The 15,532-nt window shown below is 41.4% G+C and overlaps 1 protein-coding gene across 1 annotated transcript in view; it reads right to left on the bottom strand.

Moving 5' to 3' along the window:
* Nucleotides 1-15,532, bottom strand: part of gpc1a (glypican 1a) — a 57,457-nt gene that overhangs the window by 6,982 nt on the left and 34,943 nt on the right. Inside the window, exons 2-3 of the mRNA XM_036586458.1 lie at nucleotides 11,710-11,868; nucleotides 3,992-4,389 (exon numbers count right to left, since the gene is read on the bottom strand). Of these exons, the coding sequence (XP_036442351.1) occupies nucleotides 3,992-4,389; nucleotides 11,710-11,868 (557 nt within the window). The remainder of the gene's footprint in view (nucleotides 1-3,991; nucleotides 4,390-11,709; nucleotides 11,869-15,532) is intronic.

The raw sequence follows: 15,532 nt of genomic DNA, 5'->3' as shown, positions 1-15,532 counted from the left end.
AGAATGCCACTGTGATGGCGGAGTTTGACTGGGCCACGGGCTGGAAGACTTTTCACCATGGTGGCGGACTTTACCTGGGCCATGGGACGGAGTTTGACTGGGCTGGAGGCTGGCAGACATTTCACCGCAGTGGCATAGTTTGGCTTGGCCGTGGGCTGAAAGACTTTTTACCACATTGGTGGAGCTTGGCTGGGCCACTGACTATGAGACTTTCCACTACAGTGCCAGAGTTTGGCTGGGCCATGGTTTGGCTGGGCCAAAAAGTCTCCCAGACTTTTTACTACATTAGTGGAGTTTGGCTGGGCCATGGGCTGGGAGACTTTTTACCACATTGGTGGAGTTTGGCTGGGCCATGGACTATGAGACTTTTCACTTCAGTGGCGGAATTTAGCTGGGCCATGAGCTGTAAGACACATTGGTGGAGTTTAGCTGGGCTGTGGGCTGTGAGAGTTTTCATCACAGTGGCAGAGTTTGGCTGGGCCACAGGCTGGGAGACATCATCTTGGTAGTGAAGTTTTTCTGGGCCCCGAGCCGTGAGAGTTTTCACTGCGGGGGTGGCGCACGACTGGGCCACAGGCTGGAAGATTTTTAACCACAATGGTGGCATTTGGCTGAGCTGCAGGCTGGAAAACTTTGTGATGTGGCAATAGAGTCTGACTAAGCAGTGGGGCTGGGACAATTCACAATGCAGCGAAGGAGTTTGACTTGGTCATGAGCCGGGAGACTTTGCACCATATCAGCAGAGTTTGACTGAGCCTGGAGGTTTTACACTCCAGTCAAGAGAAATTCAAAAAATGTTTCCATTAAAACAAACTCTTTCCAGTCTGAGTTAAGTCAAGGTTGCAACTCAGCTGCATTGATTTTATTTTTTAATCAATTAGAAAAAAACGTTAATAAAGTATGCCCAAATATTTTGGCCAGGCATCTTTGTACATTCAGTGCAGTTTTAAAATCATTTTTGATTCAAATAAAATAATAATCAAATCATGCTTGCATTGAATAATTTTTTTAACGAATCACAGTCAAATCAAACTGGCAAACTAAACATATTGTAGGCTGTTTATTTATTAATAATAGAAAGTGTTTAAAGGTTGACAGCAGAGCTCTGATTCGGCCTCTGTAACACAGATTTAATCCATTATCACAACATAATGCAATATTCTGTCCTGATACGTTGGCCTAATCATGAGGGAGACACTGGTATGCGGGAGGGTTTACTCCTGCTCTGTAGGTAGTCTCTTAAAGCAGAGAGCTGTCGCATTGCGCCCTATTTTCATTCATCAAGGGAGCTGCGAGCTTTAGCTTTTAGAGAGGAAGGACAGCTGCTCTGGACTAAATTTCCTTGTACAGTTTCACTCAGGAGAACATTGGCAGGCACGCAATGTGTTTTATTTCTAAAGCTTTTTGGGACAAATTTAACACTCATTAAATCAAAGTCCATGCTTCTTTTTCTGCAGTACATCAATAAGAGAAATATGAAGCACAGCCTTCAGAGAGTGCTTAGGCTGCTGTAACCAGCATGGGACAGCTCATAGACAAACTAAGGAGTCCCAGCTGACCCATTACGTTTTAATGACTTTTTTCTTCATTAACCTCATGATGGTTTTCTTCATTAACCTTATCGTCAAAGGAACAGCCGAGCATTTTTTTCTGGAATATACAGATATTTTGGAGTTTTTTCAGCATGTATCACATCTATTTTTATGTTTTTTTGTTTTTTTTTTAATTTTGCATGTGCAGTTTCACATACTGACCAAAAATGACCTCCTAGGCATTAAAACAAGACAGTCAGCACAACTGCCTGTAAAAACACTATGGTAAGATGTGATAAAGAGCAGAACGCATATAATCTTAGAACTCGCCTGTGATTATTTTACCTTTCAATTTTAATTTTTGTTGACAGTAGTGATTATGGTTGTGCCATGAAAAAGTATTTGCCCCTCACCTGATTTCTTCTATTTTTGTTAATTTGCCACACTTACATTTCACACCATCCAACTAATTTTAATATAAGATAAAGACAATACAACTAAACACAAAATACACCTTTGAAATGATCATTCCATTTACTGAAGATAACGATTTTTTCAAAACCTATATCACCCATGTGAAAAAGTAATTGCCCCCCTAAACCTAACAACTAGTTGTGCCACCCTCTGCAGTAACAACTGCAATCAAACGACTGCAATTACTTGCAATGAGTCTTTTACATCACTGTGGAGGAATTTTGGCCACTCTTTTATGCAGAAATGTTTTCATTTGGCTACATTGGAGGGTTTTTGCACTTTTCTGACCATTTAAAGTCTTGAGATGGGATTTCAGTCTAGATTTTGACTGGGCTACTCCTAAACCTTCATTTTGTTTCTTCTGAGCCATTCAGAGGTGGACTTGCTTGCGTGTTTCAGATCATTTTCCTGCTGCATAACCCAACTGCGCTTGAGCTTTAGGTCACAAACTGACGGACAGATGTTCTCCATCAGGATTTTCTGATAGAGAGCAGAAGTCATGATTCCATCAATTATGACAAGTTGTCCAGGTCCTGCAGAAGTAAAGCAGCCCCAGACCATCACACTACCACCACCATGTTTCACTGTTAGTATGATGTTCTTATGCTGGAATGCAGTGTGAGCTTTACGCCAGATGTAACGGGACCCATGTCCTCCAAAAAGTTCCACCTTTGACTCATCAGTCCATAGAATATTGTCCCAAAAGTCTTGGGGATCATCTAGATGTGTTTTGGCAAATGTAAGACGAGCCTTTGTGTCCTTTTTGGTCAGCAGTGATTTTCGCCCTTGCAACTTTCCCATCTATGCTATTTTTGCCCAGTGTCTTTCTTATTGTGGAATCATGTACACTGATCTTAACTGAGGCAAGTTAGGCCCGCAGCTCTTTAGATGTTCGTCTGGGTTCTTTTGTGACCTCTTGGAGGAGTCATCGATGTGTTCTTGGTCAAATTTTGGTTAGGCGAGCCACTCCTGCAAAGGTTCACCACTGTTCCAAGTTTTCTCCTTTTTTTAGATAATGGCTCTCACTGTGGTTTGCTGGAGTCCCAGAGCCCCAGCAATGGCTTTGCAACCTTTTCCAAACTGGTAGAGTTCAATAACTTTGTTTTGCATCTGTATTTGAATCTATGTAAAACTTGGCATCATGTGCTGCTTTTTGAGACATTCTAGCTGCTTCACGTTGTCAGACAGGTTCTGTTTAAGTGATGTTTAGATTCAGCAGGTCTGGCAGTAATCATGTTTGGGTATGGCTAGTGAAATTGAACCCAACTGTCAATTTAATTTGGTTAACTGGTTGATTTAGCAGCTACTTTTTCACATAGGACCAGGTAGGACTGAACAGCATGTTTCCTTCAGTAAATGAAATCAGCATTTAAAAACAGCATTTTGTGTTTACTTGGGTTTTTATTGTCTAATATTAAGTAGTTTGATGATCTCAAACACTGAAGTGTGAAAAATATGCAGAAATTGGGAGAGGGGGCATATACTTTTTACAAAACTGTAACTAGCTAACACCTAATAAGCGAAAAAGTCATGCTCTGATGCATCCTTGGCAACATGCTGAAATCAAGCCAATTGTATTTTGTAGTATGTGTAATAAGTTTAATATGATGCTCAAGTACACAAAAACAAAACTTCCACAATTCTCAGTCACGTTACAATCGCCGTTTTACGGACTTGTTGGTCTGTATATTTTCTCTGTCTTTGCGTAATGAAACATAAAGAATACTTAAATAGTAATTTTAGTATTGAATACTGGCAACTGGACCAGTTAACTGAGTATTTGAGTAGATAGCTGATATCTAGACAACTAGAACAGCCAGAATTCAGCTATAACTCTATAGGTAAATAATAGTTTTATGCTACAAATTTTCACAGCATAGGGCTAAATGCTCATTCAGAACACAGTGACCAAAGAACATGATGTTTAAACAAACATTAGTTTAAACAAACCGTGATACAAATTTAAGAAATAGTGCTCAGTGTACCTGAGAAACCTTCCTCACGACCTCTCCGGCCATGTTCAGGCCCTGGACAAAGGTGCGGGCAGTGATGAACACGCGCACCAGCCGGCCCTTCAGCTCGCGAGGAGCCTCACCGAACGGACGCAGCGTCTCGGTCTGCTTGGACGCGCACTCCAGGAAGTCGTCTGAGATGAGGGAGGCAGCAGCCGGGTCGGAGGCCTTCAGCAGACGCTCCAGCAGACGCGTCCAGAACTCATCCAGCGCCTCCTCCAGGTTCAGCGCCGCACCCCTGTAGTACCGCCGCAGGTCTGAGTAGAGGTCTCGGAAGACTCCCGCATTGGGCCCATACACAGTACCCAGAGCTTTAACGAAAGCTTCCTCCAGCCAGCGCTCAGATCCGTTCAGGAGCTCCAGAAAATATGCTGTGGAGGAAAACATCACAAGCGGCTAGAGTGATATGAACATGTTTAATTGATACTGATAACGATTTTAGGGAGCTACAAAATCAAATGACAAATAATATTGGCTGATATAATTTAATATGGTCAAAAATTAAACAGACTACAGATGTTTTAGTTAAACACTTTACTGATTGTCAATTGTCAGTGAGTGAACTGTCAAATATAATCTTTCTTCAACTCAAATAAACAGTTATAAACCTAAAATAATAAGATAACAGAGTCTCTGATAACAGAAATACTGTATTAGGCGTTTTGTTGGTTTATGTTAATCAGCACTCATTTTTCATCAATTCTTTTCAAATAACAGGTTTTCGGTTCTCTTCAAATCAGGGGCATAGTAATGGGGGCCAGAAGGCCAGCCCCCACTAGATTTCTAACACTTAAAAAAAAACAAAACTCCAATATCAATAATAATAATAAATATCCCAAAATGAAATTTGTCTTGTGCTCTTACAATACAGAATAAACCAATTTGCTGAGTTCTTCCTGCTTTTTTCCATCTCAAAGGAATTGCTTCTGGTGAAAAATCTAATTTACACTACTTTCCACTAAGCCCAGGTGCAGCTGATCGGCCAAGACATGTTTAGACAACTTAGTTTAGAACCGGAGCGGTGAGGCTAACATTGCTAACAAACAATAGAAACTCAATAGTCACCCAAGCCGCCAATATCGTTTCTGCAAAAAAACATCATCAATGCTTGTCTCAACCTGTCAGTGTTGTTTAGTATGACTTACTGTGAGCTATAAAAAAGAACAAAACTTCATTCTGTAGCTGAACGCTGCAGCGAGCCATTTTAGCCACAGGGTCTGTTGGAGTAGGACTGCTGATCTAGAATCAGTGTTTGTGACAAATGACTGTCATAAATATTAAAGAACCTGGATTCGTTTTCATGAATACAGGGCTGGTGTTCACAAAGCAGGGCTGATTTTGGATCAGGGCCCATTTTCATAAAGCTTCTCAGAGTAGACGCGCTGATCTAGGATCCGTTCCTGTCAGTAAAGTCACAGTAAATAACAGAGGAATCTGGTCCGAGACCAGCACTTCTACTCTGAGAAGCTTTCTGAAAATGGGCCCTGATCCAAAATCAGCCCTGCTTTGTGAATACCAGCCCTGGTGTTGTGTGAAATGGCTGCCTGTGGTGGTGAAGTTTTGTTCATTTTTACAGCTCACAGTAAGTTACTGTGCTCTAAACCACATCAGCCAGTCTGCGCAACCTTAATGAAGACCTGGACGCAGTTTAAGTGGGTTGAGCGAAGTTTTGCGGATGTATTTTCACAGAAACAAGTGAAATTTGAGCTATTTTTTCTATGGGCCCTAGTGTTTGTTAGCAACGTTAGCCTTGCTGCTTCAGTTCTAAACTAAAGAAGCAAAATTTGAACTCTAATCATGTCTTGGCTGATTAACCACATTTGGGGTAAGTGGAACACTGGGTAAAATTGATGCAGCAGTGCTGCTGGAGTTTTTAAACACCTCAGTGTTGCTGCTGGACTGAGAATAGTCCACCAACCAAAAATATCCAGCCAACAGCATCCTGTGGGCAGCGTCATGTGACCACTGATGAAGGACTACAGGGTGACCAACACAAAATGTGCAGCAGCAGATGAGCTATCGTCTCTCACTTTACATCTACAAGGTGGACTGACAAGGTAGGAGTGTCTAATAGAGTGGACAGTGAGTGGACACAGTGTTTAAAAACTCCAGCAGCACTGCTGTGTCTGATCCACTTGTACCAGCACAACACACACTAACACACCACCACGTCAGTGTTACTGCAGGGCTGAGAATGATCCACCACCCAAATAGTACCTGCTCTGTGAGGGTCCATGGGGGTCCTGACTGACAGGGGCTAACAAAGTATGCAGAGAAACAGATGGACTACAGTCTGTAACTGTAGAACTACAAAGTGCACCTATATAGTAAGTGGAGCTGATAAAATGGACAATGAGCGTAGAAACAAGGAGGTGGTCATAATGTTATGCCTGATCGGTGTTTATGATAAATACATTTGGAATATATTTTCCATTTGGGTAGCCATTCTTCCTAAACATCCCTGCATAGTAGAACTCTGGTTAATTAGCGTTTACCTGCTGTTATGCTGTCAGTTGTTATAGTAAGAAACTAGCTGATTAATCATGTGCTGTCTTGCAATTTTCTTTTCCCTCTGGTTATAGAAGCTACAGTGAAATAGGCTAGTAGGCTAGTTGATGTTTGTATATCGATTTCTCTGGGAAATTTTCACATTTCAAATATCTTAAATAGCAAGAGGATAGTGGCCCAGTGGCCCACTAGAGTGGACCAGCAGTGGCATGCGATCAGTAGGGTGCTGACCTTATCAAACCTGCGGACCAATATATGCTTGCTATCTGGAATGTTATTTTAATGCTAAAGTCTAGATTTGGGTGCATTTTACATGCTTGTGTTACTGTAACCATGATGGTGTTTTGTGGTAGCTTGAATGGCTATAATAAAGGCAAGCGATAGCTGGCAAAATCTTTGTATAGACTTTGTAAAGAAGATAATCATTAATCATCCCTGGAAATGAGTGAGTCTCCTCACATCTGGTGTATCTTATGTTCATTACAATGTAAAACAATCTGCCCATAAAGTTTTCCGCTTTATCTGTGAGGTTTGTGGCAATACCGATCCTGCCAAACAACATATCAGTCAGGCTCCAGTCTGCATGAAATGGGTTTCAGACAGGCTCACATCAAAACGGTCACCAGGCCTGGGGTCAATTTAATTTAGGCAGCTCTGAGACTGTACTGAATCTAATTCACAGGCCATGCTTTTCACTTACCACACATTTCTAGGGGTATTTTTGATATATTAGACTGAAAATTAAGTTCTGCTGAATGGGCTTGACTTCAAATGTCCCTGGTGGTTTCAGACCATTTTAGAGGTCCATTCTCTGGCCTTCCAAAAAGGATCCATCAGTAGTCACTGGTGAGTTATTTCCCTAAGAGTACTGTGTAAGAAGTATGAATCTTTCATCGAACATATAATACAGTATTTTTTGACTGGCGCCTCTCTTCTGAATATTTCAAAGAGCTATCTGTCGTTGGGTTGTGATGCCAGGAGAGTTTTTAAAGTGCCATGGTAAACATGCGTGTGTCTTGGGAGCAGATGAAGGGTGTGTGAAAGTATTTGAGCTTTGTCCTCCAGCTCAGAAGCCGTCCCGAGAGAAACAAGCGAGTGAACAGTTCGGAGCGAGTGCTGAATCATAGCTGCTGAATTTCCTTTGAAAAGATAAAAGGGAAAACTTGTTTTCTGTCTGTGTTTTGGAGCGGCATGTCTCTGCTTTTGGGAAGGCGGTTAAATGGCATCAGATAGCACATGGCAACTTGTTCAGATTAAAGGATTTAAGAAATGGAAAGAGATAAACGCCGTTCAAAATGGGAAGCGGTCAGATTTATGGGCTAAGACTAACACGCAAACATCTTGGACATATGGTGTAGGCCTCAGACATCAGTTGCACTCTGGTTTGTTGGGATGGTTTTGTATATTGTCCTGGTTGGCAATATGACAATAAAGTCAATAAAGTTTAAGTTAATAAAGTTAAAGAAACTTTCACACAACTTTAGTCGCTTAAAACCTACATGAAACTAACTTTCAATTGTGTTGTATCAGGTAGAGTCCTGCAACTCACTTGAAACAGTTGCAACCATGTGGATGGATGAATTAAACAGCATCATGTCCGATGCTGATTTCAGGTAAATAACCCTTTATTTACCTGAAATCAGCATTGGACATGACTTTATACAGTGAGAATGATACAGTGTATGAAAAATATGAGCTGCTAACTTGCTAACTAGTGGCGTTATCAAATGAGTTGCATGTGACTTTGGTTGTTTTTGAGTTGCTTTGTGTAGTCCAAAAATGACATTGCAGGAAACTCACAACATGCAAAAAGTATATATAACATGTTTATATGAAGAAAGCTGCAGTTTGATCTCAGCTTGGCTGTCTTTGTGGAGAAGTGTGAGTAGTTTTCACAGTAGGCCTCACTGCCTTTTCAGCCCTCATTGCTCTGTAGCAGCTCAACACAGAGTCACAACCTTTCACACAGAGAGCCAGCATCGTCCCAGTTTTTCTGATAACAGAAATATGGGGAAAAATATTTTATTCACAAAAGAGACTACTTGCTTTCAAGTGGCACAAAACTAATGCTTCATGGAACTTGTAACCAACGAGTGGCTGTGTGAACATCTTACTTTTAAAGCAAGTTCTTAGTGCTCATGGCTGGACCAATGCAGGCTGTGAATGCACAATGCTGGTTCCCTAACACTGCCTCACTGACTGAAATCACCCATACAATGACCTCCACACGCAATATATCTTATTTTTCAAAGAATGGCTTTATACAGCATGAAGGGTACTTCGCCTCCTGCTAAGTTTCTTGTCATTACTGCCGGATACAGTCTATCATAGTTTATCATGTTTTAATGGGGGACTGCTGGAGAGGGCCATGAAAGGCGCCTGCATGGGCTCCTACAGGGTCACTTGGTGTGACAGAGCAAGAACATTTCCTTTTCTCTTTAATCTGCACTTACTATGACACAAACCAGGAGAGAATGTGCGCTTCAAAGTCCTCACCCTTCACCTCTACTGTTCATTTGGCCAGGTGCTCTTAAAGGGCGAGCATAAAAACGCTAATCCAAACCAGATGAATTTGAATGAGAAAGCACTGGTGATAAAGTGGAGGCTGGGCTCAGTCCTGCTGGACGGCAAACCCTCTAAACATCCTTTGCCTCGCCTCTCTGCTGCCCCCTGTACTTTGGCCTTTGTCAAGTTTACACGGAAAAAAAATAATGTCGGGGTCAGGACAGAAGCTTTCACAGCCTTCTCAGACATGCTTCAAGTATAATTAGAGCCAGAAACAGTCCTTATTACATTTGGAGTTAAGATTTAGGTCAGCTCAGCAACGTCTTAAGTCCTATGGGATAATTACTGGTAGAAAAACTTATTCTCAAGTTCTAGAAGAAGGCAAAAGTGCCTTTAGTGATACAGTGGTTTATGCCTGGCCCACAATGGGGGGCTCATCAATTCTGAGGTTCGATTCGCCCCTTCTGACAACTGCAAAATGTCCCAATTTCAGACTCAAAGGATCGTGTTCACATATGTTACAATCATATTCTGACTTCTGGGGTTATCTGATTATTCAAATGGTCATGTAAACAGCATACTCTGATTTCTTAGATCGGAGTAAGGCCTAGCAATCTGATTAAGAAATCTGATAAAGAGAGCTGGATTTTAGCTCAGTAATCAGATTTCTCAGTGTATGTAAACTCTTACTCTGATGTCTTTCAGATTTCTCCGTCTGCACATGTGTGAAAAAAGACAGCGGTACTGGAAATAAGCAAGCAGTGTTGCCGCAAGGTGGCAGCCAAGCACTTTTGGAGCGATGCTGAAACCAAATGCATACTATTCATTTTTTTTTTATTATTTTCCGTTTAAAGAACAACCCGCCCCCATTCCAGCCCCATAAACCGACTACATGCTTGACGAAGTGAAGGATTTAAATATTCTTCATCTTCTAGATGATATATGTTCATATTTTTAGGTAAAGTGGCGCTAAGTTTAAAAAAAGCTGCGGCATGAAGTTTGAGTTTTATGTTATGTTTACGTCTTGTCTTCTTCTGTGAGTCTATTGGCTGGTTGCAAAACAGAAATCTGATTACTGTCTGACTCATGCAGACCTGGAGTTTCCCCATTATCTGATTACCCAAGTGCATGTAAACGCGTTTTACTGTCGGATTACTGACTAAATCTGATTTTCTGCAGTTATCAGATTATTAAGTGCATGTAAGCACACTCCTATCTTTCCACTATACCCCGTGCTAATGGTCCGAACCAAAATAGCAGGTGTGAAAGGTGCCTTGGACCATGGTCTGGACCAAAGGACCTATATTTGTTCAGACCAAAATAGGTGGTCTTGGTCCAGATCAAACTGAACCATGGTTTGGTTCGTTTGCTGTGTGAAAACACTTTTTTGGATGGTTCAGACTTTCTGGCCAATTACAGGAAGTTGAGGCAGGCTGTCATCACCCAAGAAGAAAAAGAACCTGGAGAGAAGAGGAAATGGGCCATGGCAGCTCATGAGGAGACAAGATATTTAACTGTGATTTGGTCCAACGAAAAAGTCAAACGTCAACTTCAAAAAACACATAAAAATGCCGAAACTTCTACTTTATTTTCTGAGAAGATAAAAGAGAGAGGATATTCATTTTTCTCCATTCAAACGGAAATGGCTAGCTGCCGAATTGACCACACGCCGGCATCAGACACATGCACCCCTACAAATCAATCAGTGTCAAGTATAGGGAGACGCAGCCCACATAGGTGAAAACGACAGGACGCAGGTGTGTCATGCAAAGTTCTTTAGTGCACTTTAAATTGAAATGTGAAACCAAAACTAACTGGATCAAATGTATACAATGTAACAAAAACATGAGCTTTGGTTTGGATCTTGGTCCAGACTTTCAGGTGTGAAAATGCCCTAAAACTAGCATGTAATAAGATATTTTTTAGTGTTTTCGTCCATCAGTATTCACTCACTACAATGCCCAGCATGCATTATTCAAATATATTACTCAACTGCTGGGAATTCCTATGATGCTCAGCAAATCCTGACTGCTAGTCACTGATCTAGATGCGTATTAATACATCTAACTTTTTTCTTTGCTAATAAATCCACATGAATTAGCCTCCAACCAGGTATCCACGTCAAAGCACTTGCGGACATTTTCAAAATGTACTTCCACTTTCAAGTGCTAAGGCAAAGAATGGATCCTTTAAAGTGGGTTTACAATACAGACACACATTTCCAAAACGCTTATCCCTCTGGGTTGCAGAGGGGCAGGGGAGGTTGGGGATGGTGGAGCCTATTCCAGTGGTCATTGGGCGGAAGGCAGGAAACACCCTGGACAGGTTGCCAGTCCATCGCAGGGCAGACACACAGACATATACAATTTAGGGGCAATTACGCATGTCCAGTTGGCCTGACTGCATGTCTTTGGACTGTGGGAGGAAACTGGAGAACTCGGAGGAAACCCATGCAGACACGGGGAGAACATGCAAACTCCACACAGAATGGACCCTGGTCGCCCGGCCGGGTAACCGAACCCAGGCCCTCCTTGCTGTGTGGTGACTGCGCTACACACTGCACCACCGTGTCGCCTGGTTTACAATACAATACTCATCAATTCCAAATCAAAGTGAAGTGCGATTCACCATCAGTATGATTGTATGCTTGTGTTGTGGTTGAGTGCTTCTCTACTCACTGTCAAAGCTCCTGTACTGGGCATTGAGTGAAGCTTGGATGGAGCGTCCGGCCTCTCTGACCAGCCCCTCGAACTCCCTGCGGCTCAGGTTGGACAGGGTCTCCTCCATGGCACTGGTGCAGCAGGTGTATCCCTGCGGACACACTCGCAGATGCTCACCTGCCAAGAGAGCGACAGGACACACTTTGTTACAATTGATTACAATGGATGTACAGAAATCTTAGGACAGTTTATCTTTGGCGTTACGTAATTCTGATATTATGTTCACTTTGGGTGACAATAATGACAATTATAGTAATGATTTGAATTCAAAGAATAATCTCCAATGGCACAGTTGGCCACTAAATATTACAACTGCTGCATTTTTCTAGTGCCCAGGTTCACAGCCACCCACGACTGAGAGTCCTCTCATTGAGAAAGGTGGGAAAGAGAGTGTAGTCCTTATCTGTCTGTTCAGTGCAGTGCAGGCCAAACATGGTTGTCTGTCAGGTTACATATTGTCAGTATCATATAAAAACTTTTCAACAAATACATAAACATTTTTTATTTACACCATTTGAAAATGCCAGCCATCCTTTTGCATTGTGTGAACACGTAATGAACCAATAGAAAAGACCTAAAATAACTAATCTGCTTTACTTTTCCCAAATCCTGTTTTTTCTTCCCATTTTTTTCAGACTTTTTTATTCAGATTTTTGGATTTTCCTCATTTTTACACTCAAAGTTTGTTTAAAAGTGACCGTAACACAAGTTGCATATAATAATATTGCATTTATTTGCATGTTATTATTTTATTACCTGAACAGAACAGTGTATGGCAGAGATGAGCGCTGTGCTAGGCTAATGTTGGGTCCTCACTGTATAACTCTTATGTTAATCATCAATTGTCTAGTCACAGTGAGCCTTATATTGTATACACATATATATTTAATTAAAACATGGTCATATCTCTGAAAGGGGGACAACAACAGAGGCGACCCTCAAATATAGTGTTTCATCTTTGTTGTGTTATTCTTTATGAAATAACCAGCAAGAGAGCTCAAACTTTGGAATATTTTCAGCCGTAAGCAATCAACATCCTATAGCATTCTTCAAGCCCTAATAATCAAAAGCAGATCTAGGGACAGATTTATAAAAAGAGGGGCTATACCGACAGTTTACTGACACTTTGACCTGGCAAGGCAGCCAATTCAGCTGGTTACCTTTTAAGAACTGCTGTGCAGGTGCAACTTCACAATTAACATATGCCTGGTAGAAAGCCTGGTAAAAGTTCTGGTTCACTTTGTGACTCCTTACTTCAAAATAATGTCTCATTTCCTTGAAATTTGACTTAGTAATGAGTTCACATCGTTTTGTTCTTTAAAACAGTGAAAAATAAGTTATTACTCTGTTCTTATTTTGAGAAAATAAGGCATAATAGATCAGAAATTCCAGAAAACAAGTAACTGTTTCGAAACACACATTCATTTTTGGCTGGGCACTCTAAAGTCCCTGTTAAATTTCACTGCATGCCTTCTGGTTGAGAACTGTATGATGTTCAACATGACAGTCTTACAGATTTGTGGGTCTATAAATTGGTGGGTTTTCCTTCGCACTGGTCCAGGCCAACTCTTATGACCTCTAAAGACAACCTGATTCCATGTTGTTTACCCAGCTGGGGAATCTCAGCACTCAAACTAATCACAAATGTATGCACACAAGCATATGCATATGCATCAAATTTAATTTACATACTGATGCCCCGGGCTGAGCACATTAAATCTCAGCACAGCAGCTAGCACATGTGGTTATCTGTCATGCTGCACTCCACACAGACGCGCATGCCTTCTGCAGCAGGTCAGCGAGGTCCTCCTGGCGGCGAGAACCTCTCTGAACCTGCCAGCCATTCAGCATGCAGGTTTTGCGCCTAAGCCTGACCCAGAGCAGGGCAGGGGGGGGGGGGCAAAAACACGGTGGCTCCCATGCATTTTTCATAGCCCCCGACTGCAGAGCGAGAGGAGAAAGTGTGCAGAGACGCTGTTTTATTTATTCTCTGAGGTAATGCTTTAGTGGAGAGGGCAAAAAATGCTCATCGCTTTACGACCAAGCCCTGGGCTGTCCAAGCTACTCCATACATCTCCGGCTAAGTGCCCACAGACGCATTTTGAGAGGAATCCTGCTGGACCTTTTTCACCCAAAGTGCTTTTTTGAATCCTTTTTATTGTGAGGAATCAGAGATGGATATAAATCTTACTATAGACTCCTTTAAACACAGCGTGCTACAGCGGAACACGCAGACTCGAATGAAAGTCGAATGCACCTGCAAAAGCAAAGTACCCTTTTAAAAGAATCATGCAATGCAAATATCTTGTAAAGGTTCCATTTTAATGCATGATCAAGTCATTAAGATGTAAACAAAATAATTCAGAGTGGAAATGCACTAGTCTAGAGAAATTACAACAATTGTAGAGAATTGTTCACAGTGGTGGTGATAGGAACCAGACGTCTGAAGCGTTTAATGCCTCTAGAGCCCATGTGTCAAACGCAAGGCCCGTGGGTCAGATCAGGCCCGCCACACAATCCTATCTGGTTCGCCACAGCATTTTAATTTTCCATTAATATTAGCGCGTTTCACAAAGTGCTGCACTACAGTCCCCAGCATGCACTGCAACGTAATGCGCTCCAACTCTCCTACCCCAACAACAGTGTATGGGTCAGAGATTACACCTCAATTCTACACAATTCTGTGCAGCTCCACACCAGTCATATCACTAAAATGCATTTCAGCTGCAGTTCAGCCAATATAAACACTTAACATCAACTCAGCAGCTCAGAAATTGAGCCCAAGTCTTAATGAACTTGAAGCAAAGAATGGATGTTATATGTCTAGTTAAAGCAAATAGGTAGGTTTAAAAGACTGAGCTCCTGGGGACGTTAAAATTCTGAATATTTCAAGTGTCAATATAATATTTCAAGGTCTACTACAAGTGTCTGTATTTTACTGTTGAAGTTTTTGAACATTTTGAATAAACAATGCCCAGTTCAGGTTACAGCACATTAATTTAAAATGGAATAAAATGTTTTTTTTCTCTGGCCCACAGATTTGATGAGATTTTTTAATACAGCCCTTTTACTGGTTGAGTTTGACAACCCCGTTGTAAAGGCTCGCTCACGGAAAGATATTACATGAAATATGGCATTATAAGGCAAAATATTCTACCAAAAAAAAAACGTATTAGTCAGATTTACCACTATTTTATCATTACTGACTTTACATAAGACATGTATGTAGGTTGGATAGTGAATAAAGTGGCTATATTTGTGTTGTAGACATTGTGACCTCAGGTTCCTATCACTTTGTTTACATCTCATTGATTGAATTATGCAGAAATCATGCATGAAAAATCAGTGAGATTCATCTTTAAAGGTATAAAACTGCCTGGATGAACTGATTTGAAGTGGTGTTTCAACTTGATTCTGGCATATTACTGGCATATCACATTCAATACATGATGCATTCGCCAAAATAAATTCACACTGCATTTTTAAAAACAATGCAGAATCATACTAAAGTAATCAATCAGAACTGAAACGAATCATGGTCAAATTCACAATGCTTAGAATTAACAATCGTTATCATGACCGAATCCGTGTTGGGTCAGATATTCACAAGGCTGTTCCACTTATGTTGCCTTTCTTTCCTTTTGTCTTTTGTCTCTGTTTGTTACCACGAGGGTTTTGTCTCTGTCGATCATGAGGGTGATTTGTTTTCAGCCCCCAGAGCAGCCCTGCTGTGCTGGTGCACTGCATGTGAACAGTGAAGACATTAGCGAGCTGCCAGGCG

Source organism: Colossoma macropomum, unplaced genomic scaffold, assembly GCF_904425465.1.
Source record: "Colossoma macropomum unplaced genomic scaffold, Colossoma_macropomum, whole genome shotgun sequence".
Lineage (NCBI taxonomy): Eukaryota > Metazoa > Chordata > Actinopteri > Characiformes > Serrasalmidae > Colossoma > Colossoma macropomum.
The sequence above is the reverse complement of the archived record's forward strand: the minus strand, read 5'-3'. Positions and strand labels throughout refer to the sequence as shown.